Below are 27888 nucleotides of genomic sequence, written 5' to 3' on the forward strand. Positions count from 1 at the left end.
TGTAAAATTACTGTTTTTTTTTTCAAGGATGAAAATTTCACTTGCTGAATTTATATTTTATTTTAAATAAACTGGTGACAAAATTTCTGTGGAAGCTTTATATTTTATTGGACTAAGTGCCAGAGGTGGCAAAAATTTACAAGCTTTTGAGACACAAACTCTTATTCATGTCTTCTGAATGAAGTTAATCACTATTAAGATCTCAGAACATCTGAAAGCAATTAAAATGCTTGTACAGAAATGCTGTTTTAAGTATAAACAATTTAGTTTATCCACCTTTTGCTCAATAGCTGTATACAGTTTGTCCTGTGGGTGTTAAAGATGGAAGCTTTCTCATTAAAATCTCTTGCAGGCTATCTTCTTTTTAATTTCTTTACTCCTGGAGAAAGTTCTTGATTCTTCAAATGTCTTTTTGGTCTGCCATTACCTTTCTTCTTTTCTTTTTTCCTCCTGCTCTGGAGGCCTCAGGTTAATTTTCTGGTGATGAAGAAGAAAAAAACAAACACATGCTTATCTGTATGTACAGTTCATTTTACACAAAAAGGAACACTCAGTCCAAACATGAGATACTTACATATTCATATCTACTTGAACATTCAAAGAAATATTAGGTGATTTTATGCATATGGAGGCAAATATATATATATTTTTGTGTGTATGTAAAAAGACATCACACAACCAACAGTTATGCCAGTATGCTCATTTAGCTATTACCGTCTCAGTCTTAAGTTACGGATAATCAGTCACATCTTTTGTTTTTTCTTTTCCCTAGCAGATTTTTATCTGTATAATGCATAATAAAAAAACAGTTTGCTTTTAAATTACTTTATAATTGTTAGTTGCAGTCTTTATTATATCTGTAGTGTTTGCATTATTATTACAGTGGTTTTTTATGATGTTCTCTTACTCAGTATGAAGAAATGTGTTAGGATTCAGTGAGGGTCTGGGATCTCAACTTTGTGCTATTTTCAACCAATACTGTCAGCTCCCCAATAAACTGGTAGATGGATCACGGTATGAAATTCTTGATCCAATCCAAGACACGTTTCTTAATGAGTAGTGGAAATTTTGCTAGTTCCAGATTTACAGTTTTAGACTTTTCCTTCCTTCCTTCCTTCCTTCCTTCCTTCCTTCCTTCCTTCCTTCCTTCCTTCCTTCCTTCCTTCCTTCCTTCCTTCCTTCCTTCCTTCCTTCCTTCCTTCCTTCCTTCCTTCCTTCCTTCCTTCCTTCCTTCCTTCCTTCCTTCCTTCTTCTCTCCCTCCCTTCTCTCCCTCCCTTCTCTCCCTCCCTTCTCTCCCTTCCTTCTCTCCCTCCCTTCTCTCCCTCCCTCTTTCCTTTCTTTCCTTTCTTTCTTTTCTTCTTCTTTTTCTTTCGGTCTTTCTGTCTTTCCATCTTTCTGTTTTTCTTCTTTTTCCCCTTTATAATTCAGTACTGTTTATATAACTTCTAAGGTAAAGCTGTCTTTTGGAATTGTATTTGAATCTGCTTCATTGATTCTTTTGGCATTATTCATGACTTAATTGTAGTTATTCATTTAACACAGTTCCATCTGAGGCCTGCTCCCAATAGAAGGCTCCTCATTTTATCTTCTGTCACTAAATGCTAACATTTCATGCGCTGCTTAGCTCCATCTCACTTTTTGTGTACTGTTGTTCCCGCAGTTAAAGTGATTATTTCTAACAGAGTTTACAGTATAATTGTTTCATTATATTTGTTGCTTTGGTATGGTTTCTGCTCTCTTTATTTCTGTATTTAAGTGTCACTTTATTTTATGTAATATGCAGCTCAGGATCTTTTTCGGAGAAGTGAAATATTTTCACTTCGGCTTGTAACTTGACATTTATTTTCTGTATGCAAAGATATTGGTATGATGATGTGTGATATAATCCTTCTTCGTTACATCAGATAGTTCTGATTAGGCCACTAATTTTTGCCCATTTCTCTGTCTTTTAAATAGAATATGTACAAACCTCTTCATTCAATTTTTCAAAACTGAGCGATTTTGAGGCTCCTTTTATTTTTCCCTTTTAAAATTTCCTTCCACTTAACAATGTTGTATTTTTTAACAGATGTAGAAAAAGCGAAATTAAAGCTCAGTTTAATTTCACCTACTGCATTTGCTTTTTAATGTACTTTTGGACAGATTATTAGTTTCATGCAGACTCTTTAATGTTGATGCACTGAGCTCAACAAATTTATTATTTTTCCTTATTCTTAAGATGATGACCAACCATTAAATTTTTATCCCATCATATCTAACTAATCTAGGAAATCTGGGGGGAATCCCATTAGGTAATGTTTTTTCAAGGAAAAATGAGTAACTGAGCATTTATGGATAGATAAGTTGCAAATCAAAAGAGATTTCCAATGCTAGTATTGCCCATTATTCTTTCTAACTGCATTTGCTTGTGATAATGTCCACTTTGCCAAATGTCTAAAGACTTTAATTCCTACCTTCCTTTTTCTCTCAGCTTCTTGATGTTTACTAGCATTTAGTTTTTTAAGACAGTGTAATAATTTTGTATTGCAGTGTATTTCTTTCATATATTGAAATATCTTGTAGATACCTCACCAGCTAAGCTTTTTAAATCAACTGCCAAATAAGTAAATAAATAAAAGAACATTTCAGAATAATTTTTTTTTCAAAATCAAATGGCTGAAAAAATACCTACAAAATGAAGAGTCACTCTTTTATCATAGTGTGGAAATCTTATTTTCAGTATATGGGGTCCAAAAGGATATTTTTAATATCATTTTGCTTTCCCTTTGTCTTAATATCAATTTTCAGCATGTTTTTAGAGCTAGTTTCTGTTATTCTCACCACTATGCCCAATGGGCATTCAGTATTCCTTGCTAACTCTCTTTCTGTTTTGCTGCTACCCTCTACTTTTTTCAAGTGGAATATGCTGAGTAATGGGAGTTGGTGAGAAAAGAGCTCTCTGGGCACATATGTTAGCACTGTGTCAGTCTGTCCTACACGCCAACAGCATAGGGGAAGCTGATAGATTTTATTAAGTTCTCTTCAGAGCTGGAAATGGTTTTAGATATTCCTACATTTCTGCCTACGACCTCTGTAAGGTGGAATTAAGAGCACATTTACAGTACAAAAGAGATTAGTCATTTTCAACCCGGATGAGTCACTGTTATAACATGGCAAAAGAGCTTTGGTCCTTGAGTTAATACCTCTGTGTGGTGCATGTACCATGCAAACGTGCTAATTCAGACATCTCAGTATTACGCTCCACTAAATGAAATAAATAGGCCCATAATCACTGCTGAGTATCATCCCTTTAAGTTTATTCAACTGAACAGAAATACATCTTTCTGAGCATGTTTGAGAGTCTCTGTATGCTCTAATGAATTCATATTTCCAAGTTTGTCTGTACAGAAATAAAAAGCACACATTCTCTTATTTTTTCGTGCCAGCCACTTTCAGTGACTCGCTGGATTCTGTAATAACTGAAAGTTGCTTGGACACTTGCTGAAGTGGTATTCTGCAGCTTATTCACTGGACCATCCCTCGATGAGGAAAGGCTGAGAGAACTGGGACTCTTCAGCCCGGAGAGGAGAAGGCTTAGCAGGGATCTTATCCATGTGTATAAATACCTGAAGGCATGGTACAGAGAGGACAGAGCCAGGCCCTTTTCAGTGATACCCAGTGCCAGGACAAGAGACAGTGGGCACAGGAGGCTACCCCTGAACACTAGGAAGCACTTCTGTGCGGGTGACAGAGCACTGGCACAAGTTGTCCGGAGAGGCTGTGGAGTTTCCTCCTTGGAGATCTTCAGGTGCCACCTGTGCGTGGTTCTGGGCACCCTGCTCTGAGTGTCCTTGCTGTAGCCAGGTGATCTCCAGAAGTTCCTTCCAATCCTAACCATTATGTGATCGTGTGATTTTGTGACTACCCTTCAAGACTTGGCAATAACTTGTGGGACCAAGCACTGAATACTTTCAGTCATCCTACTGATTACCCAGTTAATACTGGTGAGATTTTATCATGACTCAGTTAATTAGATGATCAGTATTTTTTGGCAGTATGTGCACTGATGTTAAATCTAGTTTTTGATTAAAAGGTGAACATCAATATTGTGAAATCAGTTTCTCTAACTTAATTTTAAGAGGAAGTGGAACAAGGGAAAAATTGACTCACAAAGTATTGAGAGAAACTAGTAGAACATGAGAGAGCTAATAGAATTCAAAGTGAGTTTTATTCTGTTTTGCCCAGCAGTATCTCTTAGAGGTATAAAACAAGCTGGAGGTAATAAACAAGACATCTAATCAGCAATTTGTTAGATTAACATGCAGTTAGATTAACGGCAGTATTAGTGATTATACATTATAAAAAATGCTAAAAATATATTATGCAAAAGATTGTATAGTTTTGAATTGCTCCAGAAAAATTTCATGTGTGTTCTGCCACTGGAGTATTTAAGGACATGAGGTTTTTCAATGGCATAATGATTGCCATCAGACAATTTTCTTATGTCTGTGTGCCTATTGCTGCTTGCTAGCTTTGATGAACTTTGTTTAAATAGGCAAAAAATTCATTTTTTGAAATATTAATAGGAATGGTGTGGAAAAAGAGAATGTAAAAGAGTGAAAATTGAGGAAGAAAAAGACTGTATAACAGAAATGAAACTTTATTTTTTAAATTGCAATGCAAACAGTATATCTTCTTGATGTGTATTTTGCTGAGATACTAATGTCTAAAATGTTAACTTTTAAAAAGTAATAGTTTTTTTTAATAATGTAAGCTTATGGGATTTTTAAACAATTGTGCAGTAATTCTTTATGAATATGAAATTAGCTTTATAGGAAATATGTATCTAGAATTAGAATTCCAAAGTAGTGGATTCATTATATCCTTTAGTAACTTCAAGCATCCTGGTGTAAATATCTTCACTATGTTTTCACAGTCCAAGGGAAGAAACTTGCTTCCCCTAAGAAATTTTAGGGAGGAGAATCATCTGCCAGAAGTTAATATCTGAAGTATAGATGTTGAAAACTTAGCAAGTCATCTTCTTTCATAGCCAGTGGAAAGAGACATTTTTAGAGAGTGATACATTACACTGTAAGGCCACATGAATCACCCTCTGGAGATGCCTGTGTGTCTTCACTCCCTTCAGGCAACCTAAATGAAGAGTTTGGACTGAAAGTGCAGACCTTAGAAGGCTAATAATAAATTTGATGATGAAGCTGTAGGTAAATTATTTTAGAAGTGTGAATTCAGAACTGTGTCTGATATTGTCCATTAGATAAATCTGTGGAAGTAGTTGATACGCTTTCAAGTGTTTGAAGAAGCACTTTATATGTTTTGAGTATTGTAAAAAGAACTTTTTTGAACATTTGCATGACATGTTAAGGAGGGACTTTTTACAAGGGCATGGAGTGACAGGACAAGGAGAAGTGGTTTTAAACTGGAAGAGGGTAGATTTAGACTAGATATTAGGAAAAAAATACTTTACTGTGGTTTCTGGTAACTAGATGTATGTCATGTATGTGTATATCACTTTCAATACACTTAAAAAGCTGATAAGTCGTCCCATGTGATAATGCTCTAGATGCTGTTTAAACAAGCAAATACATGGTATTTCTTGATGTTAACTCTAATAGGATCTCTAGTTTTACTTTTATTCCAAGAGTAATCCTTTAGTGCTGTAAACAAGGACAAATTCAAAATTCTGCTATAGTCCCATTCTAGTTATCCTGCTCCCTGTGATTTGCTAAAGCTACCATGTCACTGCCACATTCTTTTAGCACATATTCATACAACGATGCAAATAACTCTTGAGTGCTTCATCTAAAAAATACACACTTCCCAAAACAAAAACAGCAAACAAAAAAGTCCTGTTGTTCTTTTTTTTTTTTTTAAATGTTTAAACGTAAATCACCATTGACTAAATGAAGTTATCCAAAATGTTAAGTGCTGAATTCCATCTTCTGTTGCTAGTTGTGGTATTTCCGCCTTAAAAAAATAATTTAAATATCTTATTTGGCACAATGACTGTGTTATTTTTCAGTGCTGTATGGGAGGACTTTAATCTCAAAATGCATTATGTCCACATTAATTTTCAGCATGCTGTAATAGTAAGAGAATCAGAAATATTTATAAATACCAGATGTGTCTGAGTTCTCTGACCTGTAGTAGTTGACCACATCTCATATGATTTATTAAATTATTCCATGAATTAATTTTTTCATAGTATTGTCAGAAGGAAGATGCTGGTAATTTTCATGTCCAGTTTTATACTTTTAAAAGGATGAGTGTTCCACTGAAATATAAATCCTGACATTATACTGAAAGTTTTTATAATCTTTATTTTTTTTTCCATAGACATCAAATTTAATTGCATTGCATATCTATTAAAAGAAAAAGTTATAATCATATTTGTATAAGGCTGTACTTTACAGTCATAAAAGAAATTCACATTTAGATGATGACTTCTAAATATTACATATTGCTTTTATTTTGTCATTGTTTTGAATCTCCTAATCCATATTTACCTTCTGTGTTTCAAAAGGGAATCAAATTGGTTTTGTGGTACATTAATGTTTTATGCAATATTCCATAGAGAACATTAAATAAAAATAAAAGAAAAAGGTTGACCTCTAACACTTACACCCATTTCTTATGTCGAACTGGGAGATGTTGAAAGCCCTGTATGGTCATAACCCTTCTATCTAACTGTGACCCTTCTTAACATTAAGCAGGTGACTCGATTAAACATAAATCAGGCATAAAATGCCCTGCATGAGGCAGCACAGTGAATCAAGCAAATTATTAAATGGCAAAACTCATTCTTGTGCTCTGGGCAATGTAAGCTGCCAGCACTTATACATCAAAACTTCACTCAATGTAAGATTGATTTTATTTTATTTTGTTTATTTTAATTCCCTACAGCAAACTGTGTTAGTTGTGTAAAACGCTGTCTGCATCATTACATTCCTAAGGAATGCTTTTCTCTTTAAGCAAAGGCTGATCACAGTCTTGAGCAACATAATCTGAGACTAAATGTGCAGTGCTAGAGCTGCTAGAGCTAATCCTTTGAGCATTAGTACTGAAACTTAAGCTTCTGTGTAGTTTTGTTTGTTTGTGTGTGTGTATACACACGGTATCAACATTATCAAAAATAGGAGCACCAAAGGAATAGTGTTACAAAATTGAATTACCAGTGGCCATTGAAGATACTTCCCAGTTTCAATAAAATCACTGGGATTAAGTGTGTAAGTCCGATCTTAAGACTAGAATGAATTTTTATGTAAGATGATACATGTCTTCTTTTCACAGTTGCTTTTTATGCTGCCTTAAAACATGTCAAAATAAGCCCCAGCAGAGAAGCCTAAAAGGAATGTCAGCTCTGTGGTTATGTAAATCGAATTGAGTGCTTTACAGCAGGTTTAAGATTTTTATAACTTAGAAGTTGTTAACAACCAGCTGGTTTGTATCTGTTTTTTATGGTTATTCTTGTCATAGGCAGCCTCCACAATTTTTAATTATATTTTATGGTATGTGTTTTCCCTCCTATTGAATCCCACAGCCACTCTTTCCTTCAAAAGATATTTTCCACTGGGAAGAGAAGAAGCATTGCTTTGGGACTCTATCATTAGAAATACTGTTGTATAATTACCTACTGGTAACAACAGTGGAGTGTGAATCTCCATTGCAGGTCTTTAAGTTGCTATGCCAGTATGGAAATCTGTAGCATTCTGTACAGCCAGTTAGGAAGTTATGCCTGCAGCTCTTGGCTCAGACTGTTGTCTTCTGTTTTTAAAGAACTGATTTGCAGTTTTTATTGTATTCACAGTACAAATTTGTCTTTACTTCACAGTTCCGTTTTGAATACAGGCTTTGTGCTTTGCAGATTTGATTGCACTCCGTGTCCTGGATCACCACTCATTTTGTAACATATGTTCTCAGAAATGTTGTATTTTAATGACTGGAACAATGATAGTGGACAAAATTAATCTTTGAAATGTTATAGCAGTGTAATTTCAAGATTATAGTCTGATTCCCATCTGAAGCAGAAATAATTCTAAAAACACAGAAGAGCACACTTTTTTCTCTGGAAATAAAAATACCGTGCCTGACAGCCTGAAAAACCAATGTCTTAGCTTTTGTTATACTTTGAAATATTTATTTAGATATAACTATGAAGACATTACCAGAAACTGTGTTCTTGACTGTTTTACTGTGTTTTCTTAGTTTACCTTGTGAGTGAAAGGAAACAGACCACTATCTAATTGTCCTTAATGGTAGATCCTGCTATCTAAACGCCTCCTCTCCTGCAGATGTAATGATGTAAGAGCTAGAGTCTTAAATAATTAATCATGTTAGAAAGCTGTTTGTAAGGTAGTTTAAAGACTGTTAAGCTTGACAACCGTAAGAGAGCAGGAAAAATACGATATGATTTTTTTAGGCACACTTAGAGAAAATTAGTGCTTGTTTTTAGCTACAGTCTAAAACAGTTGCAGTCAATCTCACTTGAAAATTGTATTTTGAAAGTGTAAAGCAAATAATACATGCTTTTGTGTTGTATTCCAAGAATTGATTTGCGTAATCTAGTTTCATTATTTTAACAGACTGAAATCAATAGAAATATTATCATCATACCTAATATATTCAGACATTATGACTCTATAGATCTTCTTGTGTTACACAATATTATATTTAAATTTGAATGTTAAGTGTTTGTCCTGACCCACTTACACTGTAATGCATAATGCCAGCAGCTTCCTAACTACAAATTCAAATATCTCTGTCTCCTGCATTGTATTTCTATTAATTTGCAGAGCTACACAGAAGCATTCCTCCATGACAGTAAATATAAATACACTAGTTACACACTTACTAGAATTGATTGGTTTTGAAGACCCTTCTATTTTTAATGCAAATCGGTAGAAAAATAAAATATCCTAAAACCCTCCTTCAAAAGTATGAAGTTTGAATATTGGTAAAAATGCACTCTTTTTACCAGTGTAGATATTGGACATTTTTTCATCTTATTCTGCATGCAGATCTTTTTTTTATTATTAATTTTACTTAACACCTCCCAGTAGACCAGGTTGTTCAGAGCCACATCCAGCCTTGACTAGAACTCCTCCAGGGAGGGGGCAACCACCACTTCTTTGGGCAACTCGTTCAGTAATTACAGAATAAAAGGATCATAGAATGGTTTGGGATGGAAGGGACCTTTAAGATCATCTAGTTCCAATCCTCCTGCCATAGGCAGGGACATCTTAATCACATTGTTCCTCTCTTCAGAACATTTTTAAAATGTCTGATGTCTTTTTTTGTACTATTAAATTAGAAGTACACAAGTTGCCCTGAAAGTAATGCATCCTATTTATTTCCATGGAAACTACAATAGTTACAAAGAACATAGCATTGCTTGATAAAACAAATTCTCAGCTACAAAACACTATTTTTTTAACATAGTCAACCACCATTAGCTATACATTTTTTATCAGTCATGAACAAGAACCTGCATGCTGTGCTTGTAAACATCTGTACCAGCTGAGGTAACTCACTATTTCAGGCAGCTGTGATGGCATCATTGCTAAGAAAATGCTGCCTGTACAGTCCACCTTCCTGAACAGATGCAAGTCAGAAGACTCCACATCTGGACTATACAGTGAGTGTTGTAGGTTACTCAGCCAAGATTGGCAATATACTTCAGTCTTCAAACTAGTATGGCACCCGGTATTGTGTTGCAGGAGAAAGGCTGTCACCTTTGATGGCCTGACTCTGGAAGTCTGACTAAGTTTAGCTTAGTCAGAGTCATGATGTTTTAGTCAGAGTTGATGGTTTGTCCAGGTTCCAGAATCATCTCTTTCCTGTCCCCAAACACAGTGCACATAACTGACATATTGAGGGCTGCGTCTTGAACTTTTTCTTTGATGGAGAATTCATATGTCACCATTCCATGGACTGCTGCTTGAACTCCAGCATGTAGTGGTAATGCCTCATCTTGTAACTGGTAATGATGCAATTCAGGAAGCTGGCACCTTCAGCCTTGTATTGGATCGATAGGTTCTGACAGACGTGTGTATGATATTCTTTCTGTTCCTGTGTGGGCATTTGTGGGACTCACCTGGCATAAACTTTTGATATTCTAATGTTTGCCAACATCATTTCCAACACATTGAAGCCAATATTTAGCTCATTACATAGTTCCCTGGTCATAATCCATTGATTTGTGTGGATAAGCTGATCAAGAGTCTCTTCATTTCACAGCGAGAGAATTGTGCATGACCATTCAGAGCATTACTTGTCTTTCATGTCATGGTCACGACCACAGAAATGTACCACGCACCACCTCACTGTGTTCACATCCACTGTTTGGTCTCCAGAAACATTTTAGAAACATTTAGCAAGTGTCGATGAATGTCAGTGGGTACAATTTTTCTGCATGGAGGAATACAACACTTTTCCTTCATGCACACTTCTTTGTCAAGCACAGTTTTGTCAGATTGCCCCTCTGCTGCCATTTGTCATGTGGCAAGAAGATGTGACAGAATATTGGTGGGATGGTTCAACCTCTACTAGCATACCACCAACATCCACCTCTGACATCATCAGCCAACATCATAAAGTAGGAGGCATTTGTTTTGGAGCAGCATTTATATGTATTTTTAATTCGTATTATCCTTGTGTTCTCCCATAGACAAGTTTGATATGCATTTTGTGCAGTTGTTTGACTTTATAGTTTTTGAAACGGGGCTGATAACAATATTAGTATATGCTTGGCACTTTTCCCTTTATAGCTTTGTGCAAATGTTAGCTGATTTATTTTAGGAAACCCTGTGTAAGCGATCCAGTACCTTTTGGTAAAATCAGAATAAAATTCAGGAGTCTCTAATTTTTTCTTCTGTCTTTAGTTGGAACAATCACATTCTTATTTAAAGAGGGGATCTGCTTCAAAACCAGTACAGATATTATTCAGGTATTTTATTTCAGTGTAACCTTTCAGATTCTTCTTGATACCCAATAAGGATTTCTTTGGAAGGAATTCTTGGTTTACATGGATAAGCTGTGGTCTTGTGGGTGTGGGGGCAATGATCTCCTTGTATTTAATTTACAACTAACTGAAGATAAATCATAAGAAAATGGCAGTCAGGAGAACCAGACAAGCCATCAGCTGTCCAACCAAACAACTGACCTAGGGGCATCTCTAAAGCTGCCAAAATAACTGTTTATGAAATCTGTCAAAAAGCCCAATCCTACTGCTAGCAAAAATATCTTCCATAATTTTGCATCTGGGTCTTTCATAAGAATGCACAGGATGTGAAAAAGAAAGTAAATAAATGGTGAAGTGTTTTGATCAGTTGGCATTCTACACCTATTATTATTTCTGTTAACACTTGTGTGAAACACTCAATGCTAATGAAGAACCAATTTGGAGAGAGAGAGCACAGAGGTAGGAGCTTTCATTGAATTGAAGTTCAATTTTATTTTAGCAGTTTGCTAAAAGGGTAAGATATTGAGGTGAGCTGATGCAACAGCTGGATTAAAGAAATGAAAATTGGTCCTGTTAATAAAGTTAATATTTCTGATAGTTTGGAGTACAGATGTTGATAAAATCAATACAACAAACAGCTCACTTAGGAGACTGGAAATATTAAACCATTCAATATTCCAGTATATCATCACCATCAGAGACAGTCTGTTTCTTTGGTGCTCTGAAATAATTTTGTAACTCATTCTGTATTTCATACACTTACATATGAGGAATATCAATCACTTATATCTAAAAGTAAGAGTTTCCAAAGAAAGTATAAGATAGCACTAAATGCCACTAAGGATTTCCTGAAGTGCAAGCTTTCTTATGACGAACACATAAGAATAGAAAAAAGCTACTTGTAAATATTTTCCTTCAAAAAGCTGGTGATAGAGACAGTATTATATTGCCATTTTTGAAATGTATTTTGTATGGTGGAGAAGGGCAAGGTGTCAACAGCAAAGAGAGAAAAGAGCAAAGAAAAATTTATGTACACTTTTCAGATTTGATCATGATACTACATGCTGCATACATAAATGTCTACAATAGATAATATGTCATCTTTATTAAATATTGTTGCTGCAAGGACAGAATCATGCTGATTCATCTGCTTTTATTATGTGAAACCTCTCTACATAGCACCCACTGGTTAGCATACAGCTTAGATAAAACATGGCTCTTTTGTGGCCTGTTATTGCCATTGAAAGTCTTTTTGATAGTTGGAGCAAATACTCCTTTTCAAGCTTGGCAAAGAAATCTAACACATGATAAATATGCCCAATTAAAGACGAGAATAAACTGAAAGAATGCTAGTAGTGGACATTTCTCTAATCACTGGCCAAAAAATAATATATATCCCCTTAGTTTTGTGCACGCCGTATCAGAAAATTAATTTTAGCAATATGTCTTTGTCCTTTAAAAAAGTAATTCCTTTGCTTCCAAAACTGAGCATGTTTTTTAACATGCTTAACTGCCAATTAAGAATTCAGTTGTAAAGAAACTCGGAAATTCATCATAGGGAATTATCACAAACTCAGTTATTTTCCCTCATTTTCTCTTAGACTTATGCATGCCAAAAAATTTACTGTTGTGTACTTTAGCAGTCCCCTTGTTATATTTCACAGCTAGTATGTTCTTCACGCCACTTTAGGAAGTGGCTACCAAGGCATTTGGGTTGCGTGGTGAGAAATTCTATAAACTACAAGCAACACAGTATACTTGCCATCTTACCTACCTGTGTGATTTCCAAAGTGATTTTAAATAAACATCACTATCAAAAAATTAGAATGTGCATGGTCAGATTTCTAACACAGTGTAATAATAATGTTCCTGTCCTATTTTCCAGGTGTTCCTTAGAGAAAATTTTCTAATTAGGGTTTTGAGAACTCGTAGTGTCTCAAAAATCCCCCCCAAATAAACACTAACAGGAGCATACTATGTATGTTTTTATTTAAGAAGATTAAGACATGCTCTCCATCAGGGTGTTGATGCTTTAATTGTTAAATATTGATATCTTACTGTTGGCTGAAGTTAGATTGTGGCTGGGGAAAAAAAAAAAAAAGTGAGTTATTATCTAGATACTGATTAAATTTTTGTCAATTATTTTTATTACTCACTTTGTGCTAAGTTTGCAGTCCATTTTGCCAATCTCAGTGTCAGAGAATTGTAAAACATAGAATTTAGAAACGATAAGAAGGTCATAACCTAGAGTAATGAGAAATTACAGAACACATATCCCATCCCTCTCTTCTGCAAATGCTGACAAGATGGAGAAATTTCCAGTAACAGATAGATTTGGGGAAAACCCTCATCTATTGACAGCCTGTTCATTAATGCCTGAAGAAAAGATTAATTAAATTAACTGCTGTGAATTACAATATAGTTCTACCTACAAAGTGAGGAATATGTGGAATACTCTTATCATATTTTGACTATTGATTAATGCCACCAATTTAAGAGGAGCTTGGTAACATAAAATTTAGTATTTTACAAAGTACAGCTAGTGATACACATATAATTTCTCATTCACACATGATATGACGAAGATTTCTTGGGCCAAAGATGATCTTGTTAAGTTGCATACCTGCATCTTGTTAAGCTGTGTTGAGTCTTGAATATTAGTCCATACTGAGGTAGAAAACTGTGCTGTTCAGCTGTTGATTTCAAAGATTATGCCTTTTGGGAGCACATACAATCAATTATATAAATCTAAGTTTGCTAAAGGCTGCAGTTTTTCTTAATATTGCATCAATTCCATCAATATAGTACATACTGTAGAGAAGTTAGCACGTTTGTTTCTGTATTTTAACCAAATATAGTGATTATGTGTGCATAATAAATAGCATATTTTCCCCTTTAACACCACAAGGGTCTTCAAATGTTTGCTTTTTGAATATGAGATAAAAATTCATTATAAAATGATTTTTTTCAGAGATGTCACACCATGAGTAAGAGAGTAATTGCTACCAAGTCATAACGTGGCCATGGTTTCACTTTGTGAAGATACATGAGCACCATCCCACTGTCATGGCATGAAAAGAGATACGTGTGCTTCCAAATGTCCAAAGTCTGTGATTTGACTAGTGTTTGATCTGCACTCAAGATGCAAAAAGAAGAGTGCACACCCCAGAGATTGGTGTGAATCCGTGAAATTTAGTGTTCTGTTACCTGGTGCAACAAGTAGAGCATGGAAGTGAGAGAGGGCTGTCTGTAAGAATTTACTGCCTTTTAATCTGAAAGCAGGACTACACAGCATTCCCTGTAAGTCATTATCACGGCTACTTTGTACAGTATCACAGTTCTGCATCACAGTACAATAGTCTGCTATCAGTGTTCTGTAATAGTACATTTAGCCCTATGCCTTGCCTCTGGCGCAGCATAATGTATAATGGATCTGACAAAACTTTAAAAAAAAAGAAACAAGGAAAAAAAAAGAATGAAAAAGAAACAGCCCCATAGCCACCGTGCAGATCTTGAAGGTGGTGGAGGAGATAGGACTGCCCCGATCCTTGCAGGTGAATTCTTTACGTTTTGAAACACGAACATTCTCTCACCCAGCTTTGTGCACTAAAACAGTGACACAATAGGTCTCAAAATAACTGGTACATTTCTGGAATCTTTTCCTATATTGGCCTCTGACATTATAATGGTTTTTATACTTGCAAATATGGATATAAACAGCAACCAATAGAATGTTACAGAATTTGTCAGCTTTGTATATTGTATATAGCGTAAGACAACAATATACAGCTTTGTATATTGTAATACAAAGAGTTGTTTTGATGTTTTTTTGGGGGGAGGGGAAATATGCTAATTTAAATCTAAGCTTGACAAGATAGAGTGAGAAATATTCTTCAAAAATATTTAAACTTTGGGTATTTATTTATATAGCATATTTTTACATTGTTAATAAATAATCCTGTATAAGCTTTCTTTAAAATATCTTCAAGAAGTAGTAAGATATAGTGCATAGTGAAATAAGATATATTTCACACAAAATATCAGGTGTTTGTACAACAATTAGTTTGTAGGAATGAATATGGCAGTTCTGTCTGCATGGTTGAGCTCTGAAGTTGTAGGGAGACTTCCATTGGGCCATCGGGCTTCTTTGACAGTGTTCAGATATTAGTTTAATCAAAGAACTGTGTGCCATTACCCCAGGATCTGCGTCAAGCTGTGGATTAGGTTTATAAAAAAAAACTACAAAAGCTCCTGCTGGTTGAAAGATTATGAGTACTTAGCTACATTACTGCTGTTACAGGCATGAACACGTCCTTTTGGTATTTTTGAATTGTAGCAGTGTTGCAATTAATTAATTGTGTCCATCTAGTTATAAATTAGGCTGAAGACCAAGGCTTTATTAAGTTCTACTGATTTTCTTATTCTATTTTTGACCTTATAATGAAATGCGTTTCTCTAAACAAGACTCAAAGAATGTGTCAATAAAAGACATTGCAGTTAGTCAAATCTAAGAATGCTAATCAGGGAAATTAATGGAACACCAATAACTATCAGTAACTGTCATTATGTTAAACCTTTTAATTTCTTGTAACAGAGGGAACAGAGTTGTGAGAAAATGAGATAATACACACAAAAAGAATAAAGGAACTTCTGTTTGCAAAAGGTGCAGGGAAGTTGTTCCCATAATAAGTCATTCTATTAAACAAGAGCCATTATTACACTCTAGCAATGCAAATGTAAAACAGAAAGTCTATTAGGAACTGGGCATCATTGTTAGCATAATATATTGTTAGTATATATATTTTCCTTTCACACATACCTCATTTTTTATGTTTTTGGATTGCATACTATTCCATTAAAGAGATTGTGGATCAAGATTTGACACGTAAGTAAAAGTATTTTTTATACTGTTCAAAGCTGACCTCTGCTTTTAAAAAGGCTTGATCTGCACTTTTTCATCTGTTTAGAAGCATACATTTTTGGTTAAGAAATTGAAGACAATCTCTTTGTCTTTTCCTAAGCTAGGGAGGTTGAGATAAAAAAGAATGCCTGCTTTAAAAGTCACACATGGCTGTAATTTAAGATTTTTTTTTACCTCATTGTCCATAACAGTTGAAAGAAACCTTCAATGAAAGTTTATTAACTAGGCCAATGCCTGAGGCAATAAAGGTTCATTTATTACCAGTTTCTTGGCTGTTTTTCTTCTTCTATTTTTCGGTTAAACTCATAGCGTAAGATAATACTTCACAAAATTAAACCTTTGACCTTCTGTGGAGTTAAGTCGCCTTTGATTAGATAAAGTAACAATTTATGGTCCAGCGTGAGGTTGCACATGAAATGAATAATGCAATAGGCTGAATGAGAACTGAGAATCCATTGCTTTTGAAAAGATGACTGTTTTTTAAGAAAGAATGTTCCCTCTTAATTGTACTGTTGTGAAGCTGTATGCATTCCAGTAGTATTTTAAACTGTTGCTGAAAAATATATTATAGCAAGGCATTTATGCAGAGTGCATTGTTTATTCTGCCATAATTGCATCGAACCAATCAAACAATCACAGATTTGTCATGTTATTTGAAATACACGTTAAGATTATACTTTTTACTCCTCATTACAAAGAAATAAATTCACAATAAAGAATATCTTCATGGGATATATATCCATCAGTCCCATAGATGGCAGCTATCAGCAATAAAATCATTTGCTTTTCTTTTTTCTTTTTTTTTTCTTTTTCACCATTTCTGAACCTGCCAGTAGTTCTCTGAAGTGAAATCTCAGTGTTTTCTTTGCTTTCAGCAAAACAGATCAAAAGTACACTGCTTCTTTCTAGGTCCATGGTTTATTCCTGCAACTGTGTTAGTCATTGCAGGGATGCATTATATGTAAAAAGTTTTTTAGATTTGGAAGTTGCTGTGGAAATTTAGCTCTTTTGCTTGTTTATTTTAAATGCAATACCCAGACAAAAAAAAAAAAAAAAAAAAAAAAAAAAAAAATCATATTGCAATTTAGGAGTAGTTACAGGAAAAAGGTCTGATTAGTTCTGATGAACAACAGATGGTTTGAGATTCAGAAACACTGGTTTTGTACCAGTGCAAGATTGGCAATTTCATTTTAGTTCACCATTTTAGTTTCACTAGTCGAACTTGTATCACATGGTTGAATTTTTCTAAGTATTTCTTCTTTAAAAATATTTGAAGTGCAATTAGTTATTCCACCTTTATTTATTTACATGATTCTTTTATTAATATCCATTTTAAGAATATTCAGAAATAATCTGTATGAGCAGTTTATGCTGAACCATCAAGCTGAGCAGGAAGAAAAAAAACAAAAAAAATAACTAGAAAGGCCAAGGAAAATCCAAGACAAGGATTTTGTGGTTATCCCAAAATAAAAGGGAATGACTACTTTGGGGTATGCTAGTATTGTTGTATAGAATCAGTCCAGTAGAATTAAGAAAAATAAATCTTCTGATTGACTGTTAGATACCAGTTCTTTATACATAAAGGACTCTACTAATGAAACTTGGTATATTTTAGCAGAACATTATAGTACAGTGTGAAGTTCCCCACTCGACAATCTATGTAATCAGACCTTTATTCTCCTGCAGATTGCTTTCCCATTCTTGTTTTATGTATCACACTATAAAACACCCATTAGATCAGAGACTGAGGTTGGATCTTATTTCATTTGAAATAACTTGGTGGCAGTGTATAGGCTACCAGAAACTTATGTCTGAACCGCAGAAACCCATGAAACCATTGTAACAATCTGCAGTGATCAGCGTCAAGTCTTCGGGAGTAACGCTGCATTTATTTCTCAAGAAGAGTGTTTCAGATCATAGTAAGATTTTTGTCCAAGCAAGAACTTCAGTACGAAATCTGGAATTAAATCAAGAAAATGCATAAATTATTTTCATGTGTGTGCCACTGAAATTAACTGTAAGAAGAAAGATTGAGCATTAGTGCAAAATAATGAAAGGATTTCTTTGAGAATTTAGATGCAGTTTGGATCTCCTCTCATGCAGCGAATTAAATGTTTATGTTGAATGAACTTTCGAGCAAATAAATTAAATTAAATGTAACAGATTGCTGACTGTCATCTTTTTTATTTTGTATCTGTTGTATGATGAAAAGATGAGGAATCATGAAAATAGTATCAATGTCCTAAAGAAAGAGGTTGTGAAAATACATACATTTATTATTGGATTTTTTTTATGTACCCATAAGCATGTATAAATATGGTATATGTAGAGGAAAGAAGAATTTATATTGAGGAAGTTAATAATTACTAGGAATGATTATTAGGAATGCCAATTACTATTAGAAATAGTATGAAGAAAGTTAAAAGTTAAGTAAAATCAGTGACTGAAATATTTTTGTAGTTTGTCTGCAGACCAGATTTAGGGATAAAAATCAAACTGTGAATGTTGAGACATACTTGAGCCTGAGAAGTATGCTCATACTTTATTTTATATTTTTCTTTCACAAATAGGATGAGGTGTAATATCATCATGCCATAAGAATTGTAAGTGTTAAGGGCAATCTCTAAAGGCAGGGAATAGTACTTGCTGGAAGTTGTGTGTCTCCAACAGTACTTTGTACACTTTTTGAAAATCTGCCATTGTATATGACAGCTTTCTTGGGCATTTTGCTTTTAAAACACTTCATTTTTTTTTATCCTGAAGATGTTATGTGTTTTGTCATTGTGTTTCATTCACTCATTTTTCAGCGTTATAGACCATGCATACTGGGCATACTTCTGGTCTCATTCTCACCCACAAAATTCTGTCTTCACTAGAGTTGCATGGGTGTAAATTAAACCAGAACTTGGCAGGGAATGCTTATGATTATATTTGGCAGAGGCAGCAGGCTGCAACTTTATTAACATAATTAACAAACACACCCAACAGGCCAAAATAATCTAGTGACAGAAGAGGAAGGTCTTTGTAGAAAAGGATCATTCACACTTTCGGTGTTCTGCTTCTTGTTCTTGAGTTCCTACTAAGGCTTGGAGAGCTTTCAATTGAGTTGTAATTCAAATTCATGCGGTTCCTACAAGACACCTTGAGCAGACTTTTGCTGATGAGTCTATAGGAACTGTCAGCAGTACTCAGATTACTTCAGAACCATGATGCTGAATTGAACTTTGCTTTCTGATGTTTTGCATTTTGAATTAAATTGTTGGACAAGATTAATTGCATGCAATAAGAGATTTAAATGAATAGCTTTATAAAGCATTAAAGTTCTAAGTATGTCACATGGGAAAAAAGCTGTAAGGTTTAAATGAATAAATGTATTTAATGCATAAAATGCCTAGGCTAATTTTTTAATTCCTTTACTAACATCTTTTATTGAAAAAAACATACTTTATTCATCCATCTTAGTTATACTGCTGTGGTTGTGGTAATTTAATATTCTTGCTCTTTGCTAATCTTCTGGTTCAACAGAAGTAAACAATAGGTTTCATAAATTAAAAATACGCTCTTCAGAACATGCTTTTAAAGATAAAAAACAAGGCTGTAAACATTTATGACTGAAACAAACTAGATTGTTCAAATACTGCCATGATGTATCATGTATATCAATATGGCACTGATATCAGTTAGAATGCAAACAAGGTTTTAAATGATGTGCCCCTTCATTTCAGCTGGAGAATCCGCTTTACACCATCTGCCTATCAGATGGTTAGGAACCAGGACTGCGTATTAATGCCACATGTTCTATTTTCTTTCCTCTTGTAATGGTTAGATTCATATTGCTAATAGCTGTGCATGAGCACTGTCGATGAAAGTTGTGTGTCTATGGAGTGATGAGATATTTATAAAGCTGCCTGTCTCACTGCATAATCAGCAGGAAGAATGCCAGACATAAACAACTTATCAATTTCAGAATATTAATGACAGCCAGCCTTGACTTTAATCCATTGAATATTTTGGCCTGGACACTTTTTAACTGTCCAGATAAATTTTTCTAAAGAATAAAAAAGTAACCAAGTGGCTGTTCAGTGTGATTCTTATTCTGTCTTCCATTTCAGTTGCCTTTATAGATGACTTACCTCGTATTGATGAGAAAATTTCTGTAAGGAAAAATATACACCTTGGAAATTCTGTGGCTACTTGCTGTAAGAGAAAAGTGATACTAATTAATGTTTCGGTCAAAGGGCTTTTTCAAACAACCAGTTTAAGAAAGAATTGCAAGTATTTACCCAAGCACACATGAACTTTAAAGTTTATAATTTTAAAATATACATGCAGATTTTACATAGGATTGTATTAATCTCTTCTATTTGTAGTATATACGGTGGCCTCTTCTGGTGAGACAGGTAGGGCAATGTGCTAGCAAGAAATTTTTGCTCTGTTTCATTCTACAGTGCACTTTTGATTGTAATGCCAGGGGCTCTGGTGACTGGCTTGGACCTTCCTTGCCATTTGCTGTATTATGGCAGTGGAATGATAGCAAAAAATTATCAGTAAGGCAAAACTGTTGTAGAGTAGAATGACCATGATTAATCTACATTTCTTTGGATTATTCCATACTCAATCCCTTTCCCACCCCCAGTTGTGCTTGTATGAGAGACACATTCCAGATTCTTACAGTTTAAATTAATTGCTGTGTGGCAAAACAATCATTTCAATTACTTATGCAGGTGTATGAGAGTAGGAATAAAATTAAAAGTTTACTTTTTAAAATTATCATTTATTATTACAAGCTCTGTTTTGAAAAAAGTTGTATTACAGATCTAAGCTTTTTTATTTTCCTAGTCCATATCCAAAGGCTAAGGTTTCCTCTACAGAGAAACACTATGGCCTACTTCAGAGGAAAGCATAAATGCATACATTTTTGCAAATTTTATAGCAAAAGAGAGTGTGTGTTTTACCAGTTCTGCAGTGGGAAAAATAATGTTTCCCAGTGAAAAACTATTCTTCCAGATGAGCTCACAAGTCCACTGGATTATCTGTTTAATATGGTGTTTATACTAATACTTGGAATTACTTAAAAATTGGTCTTGAAGTGCAGTCATAACCAAAAGTTTGAGACCTGCTCTTGTAATTATTGGTTGTATATATTGATATTTGAATATTTCTCTACAGGTTTGTTCTTTAAATATGCTAGTTTTAGCTTGTGAGTGGTGTATATAGAAAAAAAGGAAGTATAGGATATTGTATTGTTTAATGAACACAGGATGCAAACCCAGGTTCGGAGGTGCACTATCCCTTTCTTGGTGGCCTAATTTAGGGACTGCAACCAAATCTGTATAATGTATAACTTCATATCCTTCCTCTGAGATAAAAATATCATTGGAAGTAATCCATGTCATTGTCAATATCTTCTTAAAGATCAGAACATGCACATTTTGTAATGGAAGCAGAAACTAAAATAAAATGAAACCCTCAAGTTTATCCACCTTCTGATTTTTTTTTTTAATTATTTTTTATTTTTTGTTTTACTTTAGTACTTCTCCCTGAAATAGCAGTTTTCTAAATAATATTGATCTGCCTGTGCAGAATGTAATTATCACATACTTGGTAATTCTTATTGCACTTGAAGGTGTTGGAAGTCTGTTTATGAGACTGGAGTTGTTTGCTAATGCTTATGCAATCATGCAGGGAAATTAGGGAAAGCGACCTTGAGTTAAGACATCATATATTAAAAGGTACTGTTTATGCCACCTCATTGTTTTCTCCATGGTGGTGGAGATTCTCTGAAGGTCTGTTCACCTTCTGCTTTCTTCCTGTTGGATGTCCTTCTTTCTCTCCCCATTGCTAGCTGAAAACATGGGAATAGTGAACTCATTTTTCATTTAAGAAGGCAAAAGAGACAACAGGAGGGTCTGGGTGGCAGTAATGATAGAAATATTTAGCTCACCAACCTGGGATTATTTGCTTATTGGGTCTTTCTGTCTAAAGTGCACTCTTCCTATGATGAGCGGAAGCCTAGGCCCAGTATTAAGTAATGGAGTTAATTTCTCTTGAGATATGTAACACACTTCACACCTCTCAGGCTAGCTGAAAAACAGAGAAGCAGACGCCTTTAAACTAATTAATGTGAGATTTTTGAAGCTGTCTCTCCTGTCAGGGCAAGAATCTTGGTTCAGAATGTCTGAGGGTCTGCTACTCGTGTGACATCACAGGTTGAGGTATAGGTTGGTAGCTTTACTGCATAAAACTTACGTTGTGGAGTGCCTTCTCTTTAATATCTTACGTTTAATTTTCTTTAATTTTCATCTCTACTTCCTTGCTTAATCATGCAGGATAAGCAGAAAGTGGAGATCTTTTCCTGCATAGCTCTTGTGAAGTTTTGACACTGACTACTCTCCATCATCATCCAGGCTCCGGCAAAGTGATGGGAGTGAGAAGCAGCACTGACTGGAGACAGCAGACAAATTATTCTGCCTCAAGGAAGAAAGCAAAAAAATTACAACATTGCATAAAAACAGTAGCTTGTTTTTAGTTGTGAAGGCATTACTGGAAATGTTCTGTTAATTGCTTTAGACAGAGAAGACTTCTCTCATTTTTGCAAAACATTCTTGTGTATGGGTGGATGGCAGAAATGTGGTTTGGTAGGAAAAGCACTTGAAGTACCTGATGGTGGCTTTAGGTTTGGGATTAAATTGGTTTAAGAGATTGCATTCTTGTTGATAAATGACATAATGCCTTGAAGTTTTTGGAAAGCATATTTCTACCAAGATTCTACCAAAGTTCTACCAAGGTTCTGCTTAACTAACCTTTCTTCTAAAAATGCTTCTTATTAGGGCCCACATCTTCTAGATGTTATGTGGGAAATAGGAAATAAATGCCTATATTTTTCATCTATTATTCATAAATATGAATTCTAGACTTGTGTTTTCTTCTCTATTTAACACGGTAAAAGCACTTTGCATCTAAAAGGTTTTTTTCTAGGTACAGTTTTGTGGATGTTCACCTCTTCTTAATCAGACCATTTACAGGCTAAATTTAATTTCTGAGAGCATATATTTATAGATACAGTAAGTTTTGACTGTACTCTAACTGCAGTTTCTGAACACCAAGTAAAGATTCAGATGGATGCAGTATGTTTAGAAGTAGCTCTCTAAATAGGATGTGTAGCATTTGATTTGAAAAAAATTGATAACCTTCAAATGAAACGAGTGGAATGGTGAACACTCTGCAGTATTCTCTGTTCGCTGTATAGGCAGCGTGAAGGAAAAGTAGCAGTCTTAATCCCTACAATAATGAAGAATCATAGAATCATGTGTATTAAATGTTATTCATACTTCTTTGCAGGCTTGACAGCAGCAGCTGCAGCAGCAGCAGCTGCCACCAATGCTGCCATAGCAGAAGCAATGAAAGTGAAAAAAATTAAATTGGAAGCTATGTCCAACTACCATGCAAATAATAACCAGCATGGAGCAGACTCTGAAAATGGAGATCTGAATTCAAGTGTTGGTAAGTCTCAGATACAGCATTATTATTTATACATAACAGTCAAGAATTTTATTAAAATGGTGATCCTCCTGGCCTTCCTTCTGAAATCTTGATTTGGTGTAAAGTGTTGCATATTAGTTTTCCTTTTTTTGTTTTGTTTTGTTTTGTTTTGTGTATGACCTTTACACCTGCGTTCAGCATTGTTGTTACTATTACAAAAACATTCTTTCCTTTACAGGTTACTTTTGCAGACTTCAGTTAATATTTTCCATGAAAGAAAGTGGTTTGATTGCTTAGAGTTCATTTGTCAAAGTACAGGTGGGGTGACAGATGATGGTGTCAAAATGAAATTTAACAATGTCTCCTGCTCAGTGTGCTGGGTATCGACTTTAGGTAATTCAGAACACAAGCTTGAAAGGAAAATATTTCATACTTTCATGTGCCCTGTGACAAAAGGAAAACATACATACACAATAAATTATTGCCATGCTCTGCAGTTCCTATCATATTTTATTTTAATAAACACATTCTTAAAATGTAGTTAACAGATTTTTCCATTTCTTAAGCAGCCATCAGCAACTCATGTTCTTTCTCAAAAAGAATTGTTTCAGTATACTTTATTCATTTGTTTGGACGATTTGTTTTGCTAACGCATACTTCAAAGCTAGGGTAACTTTTTGTTGTTGTTGATTAAATCTTTAATCATCTGTGTGTGTCTGCTGTAAAAGGTTTTGTTATGCCATTTCATTGTATTGGTTCCTTTTATCATGTTGAGACAGTATTAACTCAGCAACAGAAATTCAATGACAAAGAGGTACGTTCAGGAGACTGGAGGCAAGATTGGTGTATGTTGGAATAAAATGGCTGAAAAAAATGAGTTCTGGGGTTTTATTTCTTGCTCTTTTGTTAAATTCTGGTTAATTTCTCATATTACATCTCTTAAGTACAACTGAAATGAGTCTTAATTAGTTATGTACTTGTCTCAATATAAGTAAATATATTCATGAACTGTAATTCTGTACAATTCAATAGCATTGGTAGGCTGTTATTAAGAAGTAATGTGGCAGTACAAAGAATCAGTTCACCAAGGAATGCTATTTTAAATATCAACAATATGCGTGCAAGATCACATGAAGTGAAAACACATGAAGTGAAATCACATGAAGTGAAAAGATTTTTATTTTCCTTTAAAGAAATCTTTTTAAAATGCTTCTGTGATAAAATGATTTAAATGATTGTGACAGTTCTTGATTATCAATACATGCAATCAGTACTGGGAAAGTTATCCTCTTGGAAAGGAGAGGACATTGTTGGAAATGTTGAAGATCAGGCAGGTGTCTTTAAAATCTGGAAGGGGAATGGATATACACAAATAAAATGGAAGGGCCAGGTAGACCCTAAGATACTGAAAGAACAGTAAAATAATGAGGAGTGAAAAGTGTAAATGCAAAATTCAAGGGAAAGAGCCTGAACTCAAAGCTAGTTCAGATTTGAATTTCAGTGCAGTATGTGAAATAAAATGTTCAAATTTTGAGTTAGAGAACTGTTACTTTGCTTGGCAGTACTAGTGATAAACCAGTTGCCTATTTATGGAAATAGGTAAGTTTGCAAATAATGAACATGTAAGCTGCATGAAGTATTTGTGAGATTTGTGGAAGGAATAGCTGAATTCCATCTGAATAAAAATAATTAAAGAATCGATCTTAAAATCATTGTTTGAGACCTGATTTAAATAGTTAATCTGCTCTTGTACATACTGCCTGTTTAAAATGTATTCAAGCTATTTTAGTAGGACAAAGTAAGTGAAGTAACATTATTGTCATTGTCAAAATTCCTTTTCAGCCCCTTAACTTACTTGTTAACTTCACTTAATTTCCCTATTTAACAGAATGAAGAATTGAGTTCATTTTGTTCTAAAAAAATAAAATTGGTCTTCTGAGTACATTGAATAGCATTCAGTTGTCTCTATTCCATGAGCAGTGCATCTGGAAATACAGCCTGCTTACTTGTGCATAGACTTTTGAAATATACCTGCTTACTTGTGCATAGACTTTTGAAATATACTTTTCCTACAGAGATTTTCTCAAAAATTGTTTGTATTTATTTTTTCCTGTATAGTGGATCCTGTCTAGTGTCCAGGGTCAGTTATGCCTATGGAATCAGAAAAGTGATGATTGGTAATAATGATGCCAGAATGTTATTAGGTTCATTAAGTCTCTATTTGACATTTGCATTACTGAAAATCAGCATATTGTATTGTCTCGACAGGAACTCGTATTTCAGAAGTGTTGCTTGTTAGTGGGCATACATTTGGGTGGGTTGCTTTTTTTTTTCTTTCCATTTTTTTCAGATGTTTATGATTTTTCAAATAAATATTATCAAATCCATATATCACTAACAATTTAAATTATGGCTTGTTAAGAATGAATTTGAAACTTCTGAACGTTGACAGGAGAAAGGAGCGAAACAGAAAAAAATAATCATTTACATGTCTATGTTTTAAATGATGTTATGCACCAGACCAAATTAGAAACAAACAAATAAAAAACATTCTAAAAGCTTAATTTACAATTTAGCCCACACATAACAGGCACTATGGTATGTTAATGTACATGGATTAAACATACCTTGTTTTTGGACTTTTGTCATACATGTAAAAGAGGAAAAATAAAGTATGGGCTCTGGAGTCAAATTGTCAGGTTTATCACAGATTCGTTTACTTCTGAATTGTCTTGCTTTCTGGTTTTAATCAGATGCTTAATGTGACTTACAGAAGTCATTTTTGTAAATGAACATTGTATAATTACACAGAACACTACACAAATTTATTAACTTGATCTTTTGAAGCAGTGGCCAAAAGGTTAGTGAGTGAAGGGAGTTAAAGGAGACCAGTGATACTAACAAGTAATTATTTTATATCTCTCAGTTTTGCATGGTAACCTTGAGCTTGCATCCTCCCACCAGAATTACCATTTCAGAAGGGAAAAGAAAGGATAAAAAAAAAAAAAAAAAGAAATTACAGAGGAATCAGAGTGAGGTATTAACACACTGAGTAAAATATATGGCTGCAACGCCTTTCTCCCCCATCCACAATCAATTGGATTCTTTTAGTTTAATATTTACTTGCTAAGATGAGATGCTAGTCTGCATGGTGATAAACAGTCTGCTACTGGCATCTGAAGGTGACCTGTCAGTTCATATGGACAAATCTCCTGCTTACTGAAATGTACAAAATAAATCATTAAAGCAGGCAGGTGCTCATTCCCAGATTTAAATCACCATAGATTTATGATTTGAATTAATGCTTCATTTGGTCATAGAAATAGATGCTGAGACAAATGATATGCAGTGGTTGGGGCTTCCATACTGTAGCCATCCTAATATTGATTACTGCGATGTCTTTGCAATCTCTTGTTTATATCAAGTACTGTCTTGTGACAGCTTGGCTGATATGAGCTACATTGCAGATAAGGAGGAAAAATGTCCTGGGTTCTCTTTAGTGGCAATTCTACATACAATAGGCAGGATAGATAAATTAATGTTTTCTTGTTTAAAAAATGAATTCCCTATGGCATCAAACAAAATGCATTGTTTCTACAATTATGCTGTGGTTTTGGTTTTAATTGCAGAGTTAAAAGAAAGAGAGTGACAAGGTCAAACTTTAAATTTCATTTAAGAGGTTCTGCTCTTTGTCATATTAGCATCTTTCAGTGTTATTAGGATCAGTCTCATATTTACCATCTCATACTCCAAAGTTAACGATAGGTAGAGCTCCTCAATTATTTCCTTGCTGCTTAAGTACTTACTGCCCTGCAATTGTACTTCATTAACCTGCAGCCACAAAAGATAGAAGCCTTTAAATGTAAATGTGTTTAAAGCTCTTTCTGTGAGGTAGGCTTTGCATTCTACAACATGGTAGGAAGTGAAGAACAGTCTATACTTCCCAGACATTTTATATAATGAATATACTGTGCATACTGTCTAGGGAATACTCCAAGGATTTGTAAAGGCCTTTGCCACTTGCTAAAATCTGACTCATAAAACTCGTAAACAACTATCAACAATAGTAAATTACTTGCTTAGTAGGAAATGAGTTCATATCTATTCAAAATGTGATCTCAAAACAGATGTCCTAAGAAAATGTCATTGTTTAAATTACATTCATACCAAAAAAAAAAAAAAAAAAAAGCTATTATTTCTTTAAGGAAGTGAAGCAATTGTGAAGACTTTGGTGTTCTAAGTTTCTAAACACAGTTAGGAAATGCAAAGCAAGATTTTACACTTGGCTAGCATGTTAATCCATAAACAACTACCAAATGTGCTGAAATTTAAGAGGTTTTCTTGACATGTTAGGTTTCCTGTTCACCCGCCCTGCCTTGTAATATTTAAAATTATGAGATGTGTCTTAAGATTTCCTGAGATGTGTTGCTCAAAAGTAATGATGATTACTTGCTTGGTGTTTTTTTTTGTTTTGTTTTGTTTGGTTTGTTTTGTTTTTTAATCCAGAATCAGAGATAAAATGATTTA

At 34.4% G+C, this 27888-nt stretch overlaps 1 protein-coding gene across 6 annotated transcripts in view; it reads left to right on the plus strand.

The window, feature by feature from the left end:
* DACH1 (dachshund family transcription factor 1) overlaps positions 1–27888 on the plus strand; it is a 352221-nt gene that overhangs the window by 164002 nt on the left and 160331 nt on the right. For all 6 annotated transcript variants that reach the window (XM_090130981.1, XM_090130994.1, XM_090130988.1 and 3 more), the window contains exon 3: positions 23221–23382. In XM_090130981.1, coding sequence (XP_089987107.1) covers positions 23221–23382 — 162 coding nt within the window. The remainder of the gene's footprint in view (positions 1–23220; positions 23383–27888) is intronic.

Source organism: Phasianus colchicus, chromosome 1 (assembly GCF_987193195.1).
Source record: "Phasianus colchicus chromosome 1, bPhaCol1.hap1.1, whole genome shotgun sequence".
NCBI classification, from domain to species: Eukaryota; Metazoa; Chordata; class Aves; order Galliformes; family Phasianidae; genus Phasianus; species Phasianus colchicus.